Below are 16,345 nucleotides of genomic sequence, written 5' to 3'. Positions count from 1 at the left end.
CATATTTATGAAAGCATTCAGCTTCTTACTTTACAGATTGATGTGGTAACATTCTGTCTGTGCCTACTTACAATACTGAACGACTTTTAAAAGCTTTAACAGGGATGTGAATTTTTTTTTAATCTCATTTATCTGTGGGCATTTTAAAACCTTTTGAATTACACTGTGATAAAAGTTGCAGAGATTTTTTGTTTCACATAACTTTGGTCATTTTAATCTTATAAAGCATTTTATATCCTAATTCATAAACTAATATAATATGTCCAGTTTGACATTTATACTCAAGTTGTTTGAACCTGTGGTTCAGATTTATCTTTAGCTGCTGCCCATAAAAAAAAAAAAATGATAGAGTAAATAAATTGTGGAAATATTGACATGCCACCAACTTCAGCTGCACTTTGTGTCAAGTTTTCCCTCCTTCTTTATCCATTATAGATAGACGAATGTAGCTATGAATTCACATCTTAATTACCTTCAAAAGAATTTATCTCAGTTACATCCTAACTTTCCAAACGACATTGAAACGCTGACATTAAAGGATTGCTCTTGTCTTTTCCTGTTTTTTCTTCCCCTCTCTCTGGCTTGTGCCTTTCAGTGTCGCTCGGTGATAGATGAGTAGCTGTGGGATTACAGAGGGAGTGCTGTCACAGCCAAACAATGATGGATTATTGTGATAGGAAGTGACTATTTTCTGCCAATGGGAACTGTCTTCTATAAAAAGGAAGAGACTTTGATAATCTTTCTTCCCTCTTCAGTAGGTTTACCAGTTCCTATTATCTTCCATAGTAAAAAGAGATTTTAAAGTTGAAATTAATTTTCCTTTTTGGTAAAGATATCACAATATAGAACCATTACTTCAATCTGATGATGAGACATCACATCCATGTGTGATACATTTTAAACAAAGTGTAACATAATTAAATTACTTTGCCTGTATAGTTGTATAATTTGCTTTATTGATGAATACATTGGCAAACAGTAGAAACACTTTATCTCAGTGATCCTTTCAGGACTAATTTTCTCACAGATTAATAGCAAGAGGCGTTTCAGGCTAACGATGTCTTCACATGATTCTTACATTAGTTTAATGAAAAGCTCCCTGAAAGAGGCTGGAGCTAGGGTTTGTGTATCCTGTGGTGATAAGATATGGGAGGAGCAGAAGAAAAACAACAGTGTGAAGAGGGCGAGAACATGATTTGATTGCTCTTTGAAGACATGCAGTAATCTGTTTAAACTTGGAGAGCCACTTAGGGCCCAAGAGGAGAAACAAACCCTGGAAGGACAATCGCAAGGTTTTTTGGGGGGGAAAAAAGTCTCTATGTCAAATCTGCAATCACAATATCTTACTGCATCCACCTTTACTTGTCTTTGTCTTGTGTAGGAGTCCTGATGTGACAACATTTTTTGTTTCACTGACTAATTAAGGGACACTAATTAAGAAAGGCATTACATAACTTAATAAAAATAAAGTACAACCAGATCGCTGTTCAAAACCATTTAAAAATAAAGAGCTAGCATTCCTTGAAGGAATGGATAACACCTGCCACCTTTCATGCTGGTCAGAGATTGTAAAAAAAAACATAATTTGTGATCTTGTGAGATCTTGCAAATTTGTGTTGAGGATGACGAACAGCTACTACCACATCACAATTTAGCTTAGTATATGTAAGTTATCTGAGTTCTTGTCTTTAGGTTTGCCAAGGTCAGTTGATTATGACAGCCATCTTAAATTGGGTTGTCTCCAAAGTTGTATCAGTTGTATATGTGCACCTGATTATTATTTTCTGAAAGTTTCACTTCATTTCTTCCAAGCGTGCATGAGATATTTTAACAGACACATTATGAACTCTGACAGTTAGTTTCAATGTTTTAAAAACAGATCTAGCACGATCAGTTGGTGCTCGGAGTGAAAGTTTGATCTTCATGCTCTTCATGCTTCATCAGGATCACAAAGGACCCACAAATACACCACCCCTGCTTTTACAAGGATAAACAAAAATGTCACATCTGCCTATTTTGGGGTTGATATTACAAGCTCAAATTCTTCCCTCACTTTTCTTCCTTTAGGAAATCCAATTTATTTCATCCACACGCCAGCATAAAATGAGTTATGTTCAATTTTCCACAGATACAGCGACAGCTCACATTGCAAAGGTGTAATGAAATACACAAAATATAATTTTATAATTTCATTAAGCTGCTTATAGTTAGTTATAATCACAAAGTCTCAGTGTAGGTTTTCCACCAGGCTAACAGGCTGCAAGTTGCTTTGTATTCAGGCCGAAGTAGAGCTGGAAGCAGTCAGCGCACAGGTGCAGCTCCTGGACGAGCCTAAACTGTCCAAGTTCCTGTCCTGCCTTGAGGAGATTATGAACTTACACCCGTTTGGCTGTGGCTTGTCTCCACATCATTATTATCAGTAAGAGTATTGCCAGGGCTTACCTATGACAGCTTGACAGATACATCTGGCATCCAAAGGCTGCAGCTGGGCAAACCAGCTCCTTCCTGGATAATTTTGTGGGTGCCGAGCTTGGACAGGACTATTTTGTGCTCTACCCTCGCAGCAAGAACAGAACTCATCAAATTTTATTCCTCACTTTTAAATGTTCCTCTTAATTAGTGTTCACTCCAGATCAGTAGTTATGTCACTGATTGTTGCCAGCTGCCAAAAGGCAACAGCAGATGATAATGTTTTCTTACCTACGTATGTGTTTATGTCTGTTTGTTAGCAAAATACTTCATGTACCACTGGATGTATTTTAATGAAACGTTCAGGAAGTAATGCCTGGATGTAAATTTAAAACTGATTAACTTTGGGCGTCAAGCAGATTCAAAATGGCTGCCACAGCTGATCAACATTGGCTAACACAAAAATGGCTATAACTCAGTCAAACTGACAGATATTGAGCTAAAATTTGGTTTGGTTTTAGCTGAGTCACTAACAATACAGTCTCTTGCAATATCACATAAGAATGTGCATAACATTATATTAAAGTTTTGACCAAAACAGGTACGGCTTTTCTCAATATTTTAGTCTAAAACTCTGGAATAAATTGTGCTGTGGGATACGCAATCCTTCAAATAATGCTAGGCCTTTGATTAATTTTGCAAATACTGTGTTTCTTATTCAAATGCCAGTCCCATATGTTCTGCAGAAGCTTTATCCTGAACATGGAGCATAACAAGATTATTATGGTCTTCAGTTTGGATTTCTTTTTTTTTTTCTTTTTTGGCAGACAACCTGCATCTTCAGTCATTTACTTCTGTCTGCTTTATGTCTCCATGCAGGTTCTCTCTGTCCCTCACAGAAGACTAGTGTGCTGCAGTCGACTTTTCGAGGTGACGGATGTCAACAAGGCCCAAAAACAGGCAGCCCATCAGAGAGAAGTCTTCCTGTTCAATGATCTCCTTGTGGTAAGATTATTTTTTGAATAAAGGTTTGAGCAGAGTTTCGGGTACCTTTGGAAATGATTAAAGGGCAGATATTCAATAATGTTATTTCTTCAACACAAAAGCTGAGGAGGACATTGTTTCTGCTACTTGTGCTGTCATTTAAAATGTTATCTTTCTTACTGAATCTGAACAGACTTAGGTTCCAAAAATACATTTCAACACAACAGCAAGTTCTTTTTTTTCATTCTAAATATGATAAGACATTATATTTTGTATATCAGAAAACCTACCTGGGACTCTCTACCTGTCAGTTTATGTATAATCAATTTTAAGTCCCTTTCAAACAGGATAAACTTGTTGTGATGTAAAAATCATCCAGAATACAGATGGTTTTTGCAGATTCTTGGTGAGGTCTTCAGGCAATGGGCTCCCCATTACACATGATAAAGCGTTCCTCCTGTAGCACAGCACTGGTGGTTTATCAATGCGGCGGTGGCCAGTCAGGGTCCTGGAGGGCAGGTGGACACAGGCGTGGCTTGGTTGTTGAGAAGAAAACTATCTGGCTCAAGGTGGTGTCTCACTGAGAAAATTACACAAAATTTTCATTGCATTAAAACCGAATTCTGAGTGTTTGCAACCAGCAAGCTTTTTGAAAATTACAGCTTATTTTCAGGTGCAAAGCTTGCAAAACTGTATTTTTAGGGTATTATTTTGTTGTTCACCTCTGCCTGCTTTGTACCCACCTCAGCAGCTGCCCTCATATTTAGGATTTGATCCACTGGAGGACACTTCAGAAAGAAAGACAGGCATTTTTTTGACTGGTTTCAAAAATACAGCTTTTGAGATTGGCTGGAGATGCCCGCTACAAAACTGAGACTTGTTTAAAACACCCACAATATGTGTTTGTAACTATTTAAAGAGAAAATTTGTTGTATGTATCTCTGCAGCTCAAGTGAGGAAACTGAGAACCTCGGGAAACGAATGTAGGACATTCTGGAGTGTCTTGTGGAAATGCTGCTCGCCAACAGTTGCAGCCCAGTGAGACACTACCTTGAGAGCATAGCTGAGTCATGATTGCCTTCACACTTCAGGAGGTTTTCCAAATGTGCCTCAATCCAGCCTTGTTCTATTAGGTCATGGAGAGCGTAGTTGGGTCATCATCCAGCATGAAGGGGGTCCTATAAGTTTAGTTTTCATCGTAATTCTAGTTAGGTGCGCTTTAATGTGTTTAGACTTCTAATTTGGGTCGTTAGGTACAATTGTGCTTTTTTATTAAGCTTTATTCTTTATGCATTAAAAATAATGCCACATTAATGCATGCAGAGTTTCACTATGTTTTACTGTCAGTACCTGAAACTATTTCAGCATGTTCATTTGGCTGAAACAAAAGCATTAGTGGAGTGCAGCAGAGTTAATAATAATAATAATAATAATAAAGAACAGCAGACACTCATTGACCCTTCCGATGATTCTTTCTGCTTGGTGTAAATGAGCCTTTTGTTTCATCAGATCAGAAGGTTTTGCTTCTTATAATTTGAAAGTCATTCAGCTGCCTGTTTGAAAATTCACTCAAGTCTCTTGTGTTTTCAGTCAGGAATGCTTCCATCTTTGCCACTCTGCTATAAAGGCCTGGATGTGTGATACTGATGGTGCTCTTTTGTTCAGCTATTATTGGATTAGTTTGACACACACAAACTTTCAGGGTGACTAATCTCTACCACCACCTGCTTTACATTTTGTAAATAACACAGCACCTTTTCTACTTTATATTTGAATATTTAAGTCTTCTTTCATGCACACATGCATAAGATCAACATTTAAAATAATTTTCACGAATAAAAGAATGGAAATGGGAGATTTTAAAGTACCAGTTCTTGTTGTTTTCAAGTTTCTCTCTGTGAAAATCTTTAAAGCTGCTTATTTTGTTGTGACAGCTGCAATGCACCATCTCCTCCTTCCACTGTGAGCCATTTCTGAAAGCTCCTCGTCTTTTATGTTGTTTTATAACTCAGGGCTTTCCAGTGCTTCCTTCTAATAATAGATGGTAGTAAATGCAGTGCAGCGGCAGAGTACCTTTAGGCAAAGGTCTCTCCCCTGCAGAGAAGTCGTAAAGGCTGATGGTAATGAAGCATTTCACTCGATTCAGAGTTTTGTGGAGGGTTGAAATATCAAAAGTTTAAGGCTGGACATATTTAAAGTGCTCATTAAGAGACACAGAGGGGTCATCTATTCAAAATATTTAACTATTCCCATAACTACAGTTGCTGGTGTAGTCCAGCTACACGCATCAAAGCCATTTTGTTTCTGTTCTCCATATAGCATTAAAAGTAGCTTAAAGGCCAATTTGAAATGAAGGAGAAACCAGTTATCTTCTAACATTAAAGGTGATCTTCATTGATTTAGAACCCAGAGTTTCCAGTGTCATATTTTCTTGTGACATTTTAGAAAGATGGGAAAAAATTGCCATAAAAAAATCTGAGAAGTTCCTTTTAATTTGGCCCCTGTTCCAGCAGCTTGAACATGCCAAGAGCTGTTTAAAAGTGCCGCTGTAATCTATTTGTCTGGTACTTCTTGCCTGGAAAATTACACCAAACAGTATCATCACAGAGCAGATCTGCCTCATTTTTCTCCATCTAGAAGGTCATTGGATGAAAAAGCTCTGTAACGTCTCCAAAACATCCTGATATGAGCCCGCCACACTTTCATTTTTCATACAAATGAAAGCACTGGCGCACAATCTGAAACACTTCGAAGGCTACGGTGCACATTAATATCGAGTGTCTGCTCTTTGAATAAATTTTGAATAAATAAATAGTTTGTCTTTCTGAGCCGAGTTTCACTCCCGCAGATCTTGAAGCTTTGTCCAAAGAAGAAGAGTTCTGCTGCCTACACTTTCTGCAAAGCCATGGGCCTGCTCGGCATGCAGTTTCATCTTTTTGAAAACGAATGTAAGTCACCATGACTTTTCTGCTAAGTGAAGTGGGTGCACAAAAATTGTGGACCCTGTGCTGTATTTTTACCATCGCGTTGTCATCCCAAGCTATAAAACGATGGTGTTTTGTACAGACTCCTTGACATCAGTGACAGATCCTAAAGATGTCTTTTTGAGATTGGTGCCATGACACGCTGCCCTAATAATTTTAAACCATTACAGCAGAAACTCAGACATCAGTGAAAATGTTTTTCAAGACGACGCTGGAAAAGGAGCAACAGAAAGTCAGAGGATTTAGAAATAGGAGAGCTAAAACCTCTTATTGTTTTCTTCTTTAATTTGTAGGTTCAATTTCACTTTTTGATGCTTGGTTAGGTTTATTTATTAAACTTGTTTAGATTTAGGAACCTTCTGCTCATCAAGGATGCGACGAGTCAGAATAAAATGCAATTATTGAGAAAATTTTGAGATTAGTATATCTAATAACTGATATATGTCCCTATTTGCATGCCCGAGTCAGTGACATGAATAAAGAGAAATGCAAAGTTTTTATTCAGCAAAATGTTTTTGCAAACATAATGCAGGGGATTCTAGTTCAGTCTGCTTTTTGGAAGCCTAGTTATGGTATTCACAGCTTAAAACAACACCTGTTGCCAGTTTATTTCCTGTGTTTGTTTGTTTTTTCACTTTTTAGACTGCTCAAATCTCCTTTTTTTAAAAAAACTCCTCAGACTATCCTCATGGAATCACAATCCTCTCGCCATATGGCTCAGACAAGAAGCAGGTACTCCACTTCTGTGCCCAAAGTGCAGAGGAGCTGCTCAAGTTTGTAGAGGACCTGAAGGAATCCATCGCAGAGGTGTCAGAGATGGAGCAGATACGCATCGAGTGTGAGTATGGTCATGAGGTGGGGATGTTTTTAATGCAAAACCAAAACAGAATAAGTAGATTAAATACAACCCAGAAGACATTCTTTGCCTTGTATTTAAACTCTAACCTGCTTTGCAGCGTCAACAGTCTGCAGGCAGCTCAGGCTTATGTGCTGCTGAAACTCTCTAGACAATAACACAGTTCACCTCACATGTACAGTACTTTCACATGTGTGAAAAAACTCTGAGCTTTCAAAGCTGAGGTCCTGGCAGTGGGCATTGAGGATAGCATCCCTCCTGAGATTTGAAGCAACTCCTTTAGTTTTCACAGAAAAGGGAAGGCCTGCAGCTTTGGGAGGAAACAAGACGTGAAGAACAAGCAGGTGTTGATAGGAAGGAGAACATTTCTCCCTGAAGACACGTGCAAAGGATAGATTGTGTTGCTTTGCAGCAAATCAGGATAATATGTTGGGACTTATTTAGACGATTTGCTAACACATTTTCATTTCCTCTCATTGAATTATATACATTTTACTAAATAACAAAATACAGCTACAGCCTAATGGGAACTGACATGCAGCTGTCATCATGTGAAGTTTAATCAAAGCAATTATGAGTTGTATTTTGAATTTAAAGATGAAATTGGGAGAAAGGAAGCACAGACAACTCAAATGTTGTTCAGTTTGTATGTATTTATTCTGGTTAAAGTATATGTCTATATTTTTCTAGTCTGTGTCATGGTGATTATGAGGATGATTGTTTGTTTCGTTTATTTATTTGTTTGTTTTCTTTTCTGCAGGGGAGTTGGAAAAGCAGCAGGGAGCCAAGACACACTCAGTTAAGAGCAATGGCACACAGCTAGAGCTGCGCAGCAAACAGGGATCCCTGTCAGGTGTGTGAGAGCAAACTGCTCTTTGTGAAAACACACATGAAGTCAGTGTTTTTTACAAACTAATCAGCCAAAACACAGATAAGGCTGATGTTTAAGGAAATAATACCTGCAGCATTTTATTCTCCGGATTGTCTAAGATTTTTATAGCAGACTACTGATAATGCCTGCTACTCCTGAATATTAGTAATTGTTGTGAAGCAAAGCCTTTTTAATCCTGCAGGGTCTGCATGCATTTTCCTGTGCTAATCATGACAAATCTGTTTATTGAAATGCACTGATATTTACTAAGTAAAATATTCCTGAAGGCCTCTTGTTTCTACCTGCTGTTTATGAATTTTCCAGCATTTTTTAGTTGGCTGATTGATTTTTGACTGGGTACCATGAATAATGGAGCTTCAATACAGAATGCAACTGATTGCTACCAATCTTTACAAATTAGAATATTTAAAATTAAATTAACTCTAAGAACTGCCTACTTTATTGGTCATGCACATTCTTCTAGCGATTCCCTGAAGCAGCTGGATACTTTCTGTGATAACAAGCCTTGATTCACAGCTATCCACATCACTATGAGTCATAACGCTGTTCTCAGAGGTTGGCTGATGTCTGGCATCTAGAGGCTTTCCATTTACATATATAAGGGTTATCAGGGCTGTGGCAAAACAGTGTGTAGCAGAGCAAGGTGAGCAGGTGGATGAAGTATTTGACCTGAAGCATCAAAGAGGCAGAATAAACCACAAAAGTCAGAAAAGACAGGGAGTCATAATAAACATGTGCAAGTTGCTTTAGCTCTACGGGTCTGAAGACAGACCTCACAATGAATAAGCAGAGATCTGGTGATTAAGCATTTTGCTTCATTCTGGATTTTAAACATCAGATAATATCAGTAAACATATTTATCAAGGAGCAGAGTTAGGATCTGTGTATTTTTACAGTTTGTCTTTTCTAAAAGCAGATAAGCAGAGCTACATGGAGAATTTGCCTTTGTGTGCTGAAGGATAACTTCTCTTAGTGCGTGCTGGTAAACAAATAAAAGATCGTATCAGTAGCTAAAATGACACAACAGAGACTTAAAACAGAATAGGGCCACAAATATTTCTAATGGAAAAGATAATAATAGATCAATAACAGTAGGAGATGTTTTATATAAAGACAAGTAGATATACATTGGAGCAAATGAATGCGTGCAAAATAAAGGTAATATGCTTCATCCGCTTCAAAACCTTAATATTTCACGTCTACATATTGCTGCCACCTTTTATTCTCTCTTTTTATGTTTCCCACCTCCAGGAAACCAGGAGATCGATGACAGAAGTGGACAGAACGCAGTAGAGGTAAGTGCTTCCAGATAGGTCCATGTCCCCAACAACAGGTAAGTCAGTAAGTAGGATGAGATAGGGCCAAAACTCCAGGACTAGTCATATCTCCAGGACTAGAGGCGTCAAGCAGGTGTGGGTGAGGAGTGCGTGAGCGAACGAATGTTGCTGGGTAAAGTGCTGCGGGCATGTGTTTAACCCAATAAAACTATTAGATAAAGCAATCTTGTCAAAAAAGAGTGGTTTGGGTATGTTAATACAATCATATCTATCTCATAATGATAATGCAGACCCAAAGGCCTAAATAATATCTGTAAGCTCCAAACAGAGCAAGTTGTAATTAGTTTCACAAGCACAGACAGAAACTGTGACTCCTTTTGGTGGTTTTAAAAAAAAAACAGAAGTTTCAAAAGGTGTTTGTGGTATGCATATCCCGTGTGTGTGTGTGTCCACACTGAGCAGTGAGACCTTAATTAACACAGTAACAACAGTCAGATAAATCTGACACTTATTTGACCCAGAGTTGCCACCATTCACCCCATACCGAAAGCTCCAGGGGGAAAATCTCGTGCGAACAATTTGTGGAAGCAAAAGAGCCAGCCAACTACAGCACTGATGTTGAGGGCTCGCAATTACCATCCTAGAGGCTCCAGATGACCTTTCTGAGTCCTTCATGGGGCTGTGGAGTGTAGGACTGGAGTGAAAAACCAAGTATACAGACTATTTTGATATTCAGTGGCTGTTTACCTCCTCAGAGGTCTTTGGTAATTTGTCAGGCTGTAAATCTTTACTTTAGTGTTACTTTAGAGTCAGCTTTAAATTATTTCCAGCCCAAGAATTCAGAAAATTTTCTCATATATATATATATATATATATATATATATATATATATATATATATATATATATATTTTTTTTTTATTTATTTATTTTTTTTACCTATGTTTGCACCTTAGGACAGTCTTCATGGTTGTCTGAGCTACCTTTGCGAGCCATCTTCACTTCTGCCACGCAGCCAAGAGTAAATGTCAGGGGCTTGTGGGGAGCCGCTAGCTGTCAAGACGCATTTATCTTGGAAAGCAGGACGTTTCACTCACAAAAATCCTTCATACACTGCAGGCTTACATCTAAAGATACTGCATTTTGTGGCAACCTTTCAATTTTAAAAGAATTGATAAGTAAACTGTAGAGATTATGATGCCACCATCTGCCTCGGAGGCAGTGATATTAAGCCAGTATGTGCTAAAATTTCAGAACCACTGCATTAAAAAACACTGCTTACAAAAAAATGCAATGCTTAACAATCAAGGTTGTTTCACAGCTCCAATTCTGGAAATGTTGGACATTGTGTAAAATATGAATACAAACAAAATGCGATGATTTACACATTTCATAAACACATATTTTATTAACAATGGAGTAACCATAATAAATGTTTAAACTAAGAAATTATACTAGTTTTTGGAGGAGAATGTTGTCTCATTCATGATCGAGGATTCTAGCTGTTCAATAATCCTGGGTCTTATTTGCTGGATTTTTTTGTTTCATTATGCAATAAGAAGATTTTAGTTGGTATGAGGTCTGGACTGCAGGCAGGTCAGTTCAGCACCTGGACTCTTCTACTATGAAGTCATGCTGTTGTGACAGATGCAGTATGAGGTTCAACATTGTCTTGTTGAAATATGCAAGGTCTTTCCTGAAAAAATGCATTGTCTGAATGAGAGCATATGTTAAAAAACATATGTCTAAAACCTGTATTTCTGCAATGATGGTGCCTTTCTAGATGTGTAAGTTCCCCATGCTATAGACACTACTGCACCCCTATATCATCAGAGAGGCTGGCTTTTGAACTGTGAGCTGATAACTCCCCTTTTTCATATGAAGAACATGGCATTTGTGGTTTCCAAAAATAATTTGAAGTTTTGATTTTTCTGCCTACAGAACAATTTTCCACTTTGCCACAGTCCGTATAACATGAGCTTCGGTCCAGAGAAGACAGCAGTGTGTCTGTATGGTGTTTACACATGACGTCTTATTTGCCTGATAGAGTTTTAACCAGCATCTGTAGATGGCTCAGTGATCTGTGTTTACAGACAGTGGTTTATGGAAGTGTTCCTGAGTCCATGCAGTGACGTCCTGAACAGAATCAGATCTGGTTTTAATGCAGTGGCCCTGAAGGTTGGAAGATTACAGGCATCTAATATTGACTTTCAGTCTTGTTGTTTGAGCTCCAAGATTATTTCAGATTCATGAAGTCTTTTGATGATATTATGAACTGTAGATGATGGACTATTCAAAGTCTTTTCAATTTTTTGTTTAGGAACATTGTTCTAAAATTGTTCTGCTATTTTTCAGCACAATATTTCAGACTGGTGATCCTCTGCCCATCTTTACTTCTGAGAGATTCAGCCTCTCTAAAATGCTCTTTTTATTCTCACTCCTCTTACTGGCCTGTTGACAGTTGTTGTAAAATGCTCCTCCAGCTGTTTTCGTATCCATACCTTTTTAGATGTGTTTTGCCATATAATTCAAATTTTATCTTATTTTTCCTAAAAAATGGAACAAATTCCTAATTTAAACATTTGATATGTTTTCTATGTTCGATTACAAATAAAATATGGGTTTATGAGATGTGCAGATCATTGCAGTTTGTTTTTATTTAAATTTTAAACAACTTCCCACTTTTTTGGAACTGGGGTTGTGCATGATGCACAGTGCATCAGCTGCTGTATGGATGTGGAAGAACAAATTATAACCCATGTCTGACATAAGATATTAACCACAGTACCCAGCATTATGCAATGTGTAGCACATGAAAAGTTGACTTCAAACCAAAATATTCAGTAGTCTGAGGAACAACTGTTTTTTTTTTTCTGTTTGAGTCAGCAAGTTGGTGACTTCACTGATAATTTCTAGTGTTCAGACTTGAAGATTTGATAGGCACTGTGAAAGGAATTCAAGGAGAGGAACAGCAAAGGAGCAGAAATACTAGAGAGAAATGTGACATTTTAAATGTATGTTGCCTGTGGACATTTGTGGTTGTCAGTCTGCTCACCTCCTTTCCTCTGCCTCCACCTCCCCCTCTTCTTCGTTTGACCCTCCCGTCTCTATGTTCTGGGTGCCTTGACCTTGAAGTCTCCTTGTGTCCACTGTTACCATAGTGCCACACAGTGGTTTGGAAGGGAGACACAGGGGCCCTCAGTGTCCCCTTTGGAACCACGGGGCCCCTTTTCTGTAGCACTGTTTTTTCCCCTCACTGCTATTCCACCTGACCCCAGTCACACACTGTTCCCAGCACCTGTGGGGGGTGGAGGGAGGGGAGTCTGCAGTAGTCACAATGATTCTACACCTCCACTGATCCTTAACACCTAAGCCCCCACGCATGCCCTGTATGGTTGTGTGTGTGTGTGTGTGTGTGCGCACGTTTGTGTGCTGCGTGTTACCACCCCCACAAAAAAAAAAAGGAGGGCTTGACGGATTGTAGAGGAGGAACCAGTTTTATAACATTTGATGCTGTTCTCTTGGCTGTTTTCTAAACTAGGTGTCAATTCACAACAGGCTTCAGACGTACCAGCTCAGCAACAGCAGCACGGCTCGGAGCGCCGAGAGCGTGGGCCTTCTTAACAACCGGGGCGAGCTGCTTTTCCAGCAGGGGCCCCAGGGGTTAACACAAGGGCTGGCACCTCCACCTCAGCACTTGCAGCTGCAGTCGGCTGCGAGCACCCCCTCCCACCATTTCCCCATCCTGCAGCAGCAGCAGCAGCAGCCCCAAACCGCCTCCAGCATGGCCGATCTGCGGCCCGAGGCGCTCATCCAGTGTCAGCAGATCGTCAAAGTCATCATGCTTGACAACAGCAGCCATGGACGCGTGGAGGCCTTCCTCAGCCAGACGCCCACCCACCACCATTACCAGCACCACCACCATCACCACAGCCTCCATCAGCTCAGTCAGTCCGCCATGTCCACCCCTGTCCGCTCTCCAGACGGCTTCCACGACGGCCACCAGCCCCCGCTGCCTCCCCCACCACCACCGTACAACCACCCACACCAGTACATACCTCCAGACCCCCGCCTCACTTTACACCGGACTGCAAGTGGCTCTCGGAGCATGGTGTAAATAAATCTCGCTCCCTCAGATGCAGATCAGACTTCCACATAAACTCCCCTTCTGAATATTTTACGTCATGTAAATATGATATACACAAATGAAAGAGCTATAATAAAAAAATTACTTATATGCATATATTTAAGTAAAAGATAAACTAAAACAAAGGTTTTAAAACAGGTTAGAAGAAACAAAGTGCATATATAATGTTTTACTTGACTCCTCATGTATTTTGAAATATTATGTAGTTTTAACAAATTTCTATAACTTTTTGTCAGTTTCATCTCTTGCTAAAGAGAAAAGAAAAACTACAAGTACAGTGTTCGCTTTGTGGACGGATTTCTTGTAGTTCCAACACTCGACCACAAAGAAACTCCTTAGACTTTTTGAAATTTTCCAGCGATGGATAAACACCTTCTGCTTCTGTTTGCTTTTATTGTCCCAGACCTCATGCCTCTTGTGCTCTATGTGCACCTGCGTGTATAGCTGACAGAAAACATGTGCCAAAAATACATATGCCTCCACTCAACAATGACTTCTTTGCACTTGACTGAATGCTAGGGCTGAAAGAAGAGGAAAAAAAATAACCATTTGCTTTGAGTAGTAGTCTGTTCAAACCTCTTCCTCAAGGGGTTCAAAAAATAAATAGCAAAACAAGCTATCTACCATTTGCACAGTTGCTAATTTATTTATGTGATGGAGGGCCTTTTCTTCCCCTCTGCTCCTCTAAGACTAAAATAAGCAAAATGCCATCCTGCGCAAAAGCTGTGTTTTTAGTCATTTTTCTTTTGTGTTGTCGCTCTGTATCATCTGAGAACAATCGCGCTCCGTTGTCACCACAGATTAATCTACAGGGAACGATAACACAAGTCAAACTAACTCTTCATGTTCGATAACTTATCTGTGGATTGAGAGGAAGCTGTTTTCATATTTTGAAGTTGTTTGAGCGTCTACAACTTGACTGGTTTGGCATTCATGTGTAATATATGTACAACACCCTGTGCTGTCATCTGCACTTTGTCAAGCGCTTTTTTCAGGAAATACCACATGAATTCATGTGATAATGCTTCAGCAACAGCTGTTAAATGTTAAAATCTGTGTTTATTTTAATTTGTCTTTGTGTCACCATTGTGTGTGGTCCCTATACTGTGTGTCCCTACAACTCCCAGGTTTTTGTCTTGGATCCTCGTGACTGTTTTTTTCCTTCGTCATAACCTTTCAGACTGACATTTTCAAAAAGGCAAAAAAATACACGCAGCTTTTATTGCAAATGCTGGCATTCATGGTATTCTTTGTGCTGTTGGCCACCCTGCTATCTTAAGAATGGAACAAAAAAATGAATGCACTATCTGATCTCTTTCTGTTTCACCTCAGCTTAGATTGTAAATACCACATTGAGCGGTGTCAGAAAGGACAAGCAAGCTACCTTCAGCCTTTTCAAATTGTTATCGCCCAGTCACACGTCGTTCACGCTGAAGTAGGTCAGCGGCTGCCCCAACCCGAACGCGTCCATCTTTTAAACACACTACCCACCAGGTACTGTGGAATGGATGTTGGGTTAAATCTGCTCCCATCTGACCTCCATCTGTCTGATTTGTTGGTTTATAATCAAGCAGCCAATGAGGGAAGGTCTCTATCTCTTCTTTCCTGTCCTTTCCACCACTTTGGATTTCACCTTGTGAAAGAAGAAAAACTGAGTTGGCAGTCTCGTGTTCTGGTAGGCAGAGGTGATGAGTACGACCTGTTCGTCCAAATTCCCCACTAAATAAATCATCTCCACTGCGTTCATCTCAATGATTGCTTTTGTCGTTGCATAACGCAATTAGAATTAGTGCTTTCATAATGAATGAACAGCTCTGATGAATAGTTTTTATACATTTTACCAGCTCGAAACAAACTTTTGAAGGTCATGGAATGAGTTTCAGCAGATTAAAACTGATATTATGAATTATACATTCATTGATGATGATTGTATGGTTGCTCATTTGTTTGTTTAAATCAACTTTAGGATATAATGTGATGGATTTGTTTTCATGCATGACATTTGTTTGAAAATGTATTGGAGCCTGATTCCAAAAAGGCTTGAAATTACTGGGCATGAATGATATGTCAGAGGAAAAATTAAGATTTTTTTTTTTTTTTTTTTGGACAAAATTGGGTTTGTGATGGATCTTTTGGCAAGTGTGTTTCAGTGCCTCACGACAAAGCACTCTCCTGTTAAATTAGTTTTTGCCTCTGTATTTTACAACCCTTTTGTTTTTAGTAGCACAGTTTGAACAATAAGCATTTTGGGGAACAGATGGGATATGTGTGTGCAATAAACATGAGCCACACTGAATGTTGGATTTGAGAGAGAACCAATGTAGCATTTTGGAAGTGTAGCAAATGTTAAGGAACCTTTCATGAAGATATTTCCAAAAGGGCTCTGCCGTACCAGCGTCATAATCTTGTTGGGTTTTCCAACACTGTGTTTGCTCATACTCATACAGAAAGATCTAAAAGAATATATACAAGTTGGTCATATTTAAGGATAAACCAGTGGAAACTGAGTCTAACCATCTTTTCCCTCAGTTGGCTTCGAATCCCTCTCTATTTCTCTTTATAGTATATCAACATGCAATTAAAGATGATTTAAGTCAATTCACTTCAATGTTCTGCCTCAGTTATTGGATTCAACATTTTAAAGTTATTCAGAAACTTAACTGGATTTTACACAAAGTTTAGTCGAAATCAAAATCGTGGAATTTGGAAGTCAATTTTGGACTTCATAATTGTTTTTGTCTCCAAAAGACTGTCAAAAATTAATTTCTACTGATCATTGATTTGATGGTTCTTCAAA

The 16,345-nt window shown here is 38.9% G+C and overlaps 1 protein-coding gene across 3 annotated transcripts in view; it reads left to right on the top strand.

Moving 5' to 3' along the window:
• Positions 1–16,150, top strand: part of iqsec3a (IQ motif and Sec7 domain ArfGEF 3a) — a 76,990-nt gene extending 60,840 nt beyond the window's left edge. For 2 of the 3 annotated variants that reach the window (XM_017414817.2, XM_037981335.1), the window contains 6 exons: positions 3,289–3,414; positions 6,242–6,341; positions 7,057–7,215; positions 7,994–8,086; positions 9,377–9,420; positions 12,943–16,150. In XM_017414817.2, coding sequence (XP_017270306.1) covers positions 3,289–3,414; positions 6,242–6,341; positions 7,057–7,215; positions 7,994–8,086; positions 9,377–9,420; positions 12,943–13,518 — 1,098 coding nt within the window. In that variant the 3' untranslated portion in view covers positions 13,519–16,150. The remainder of the gene's footprint in view (positions 1–3,288; positions 3,415–6,241; positions 6,342–7,056; positions 7,216–7,993; positions 8,087–9,376; positions 9,421–12,942) is intronic. The other variant, XM_017414816.2, reaches the window with a different exon arrangement.
• The last annotated feature ends 195 nt before the right edge of the window (positions 16,151–16,345 follow it).

The sequence above is a fragment of the Kryptolebias marmoratus genome, linkage group LG18 (genome assembly GCF_001649575.2).
Source record: "Kryptolebias marmoratus isolate JLee-2015 linkage group LG18, ASM164957v2, whole genome shotgun sequence".
Lineage (NCBI taxonomy): Eukaryota > Metazoa > Chordata > Actinopteri > Cyprinodontiformes > Rivulidae > Kryptolebias > Kryptolebias marmoratus.
Note: the sequence above shows the minus strand (reverse complement) of the source record. Positions and strands in the feature narration are given on the sequence as shown.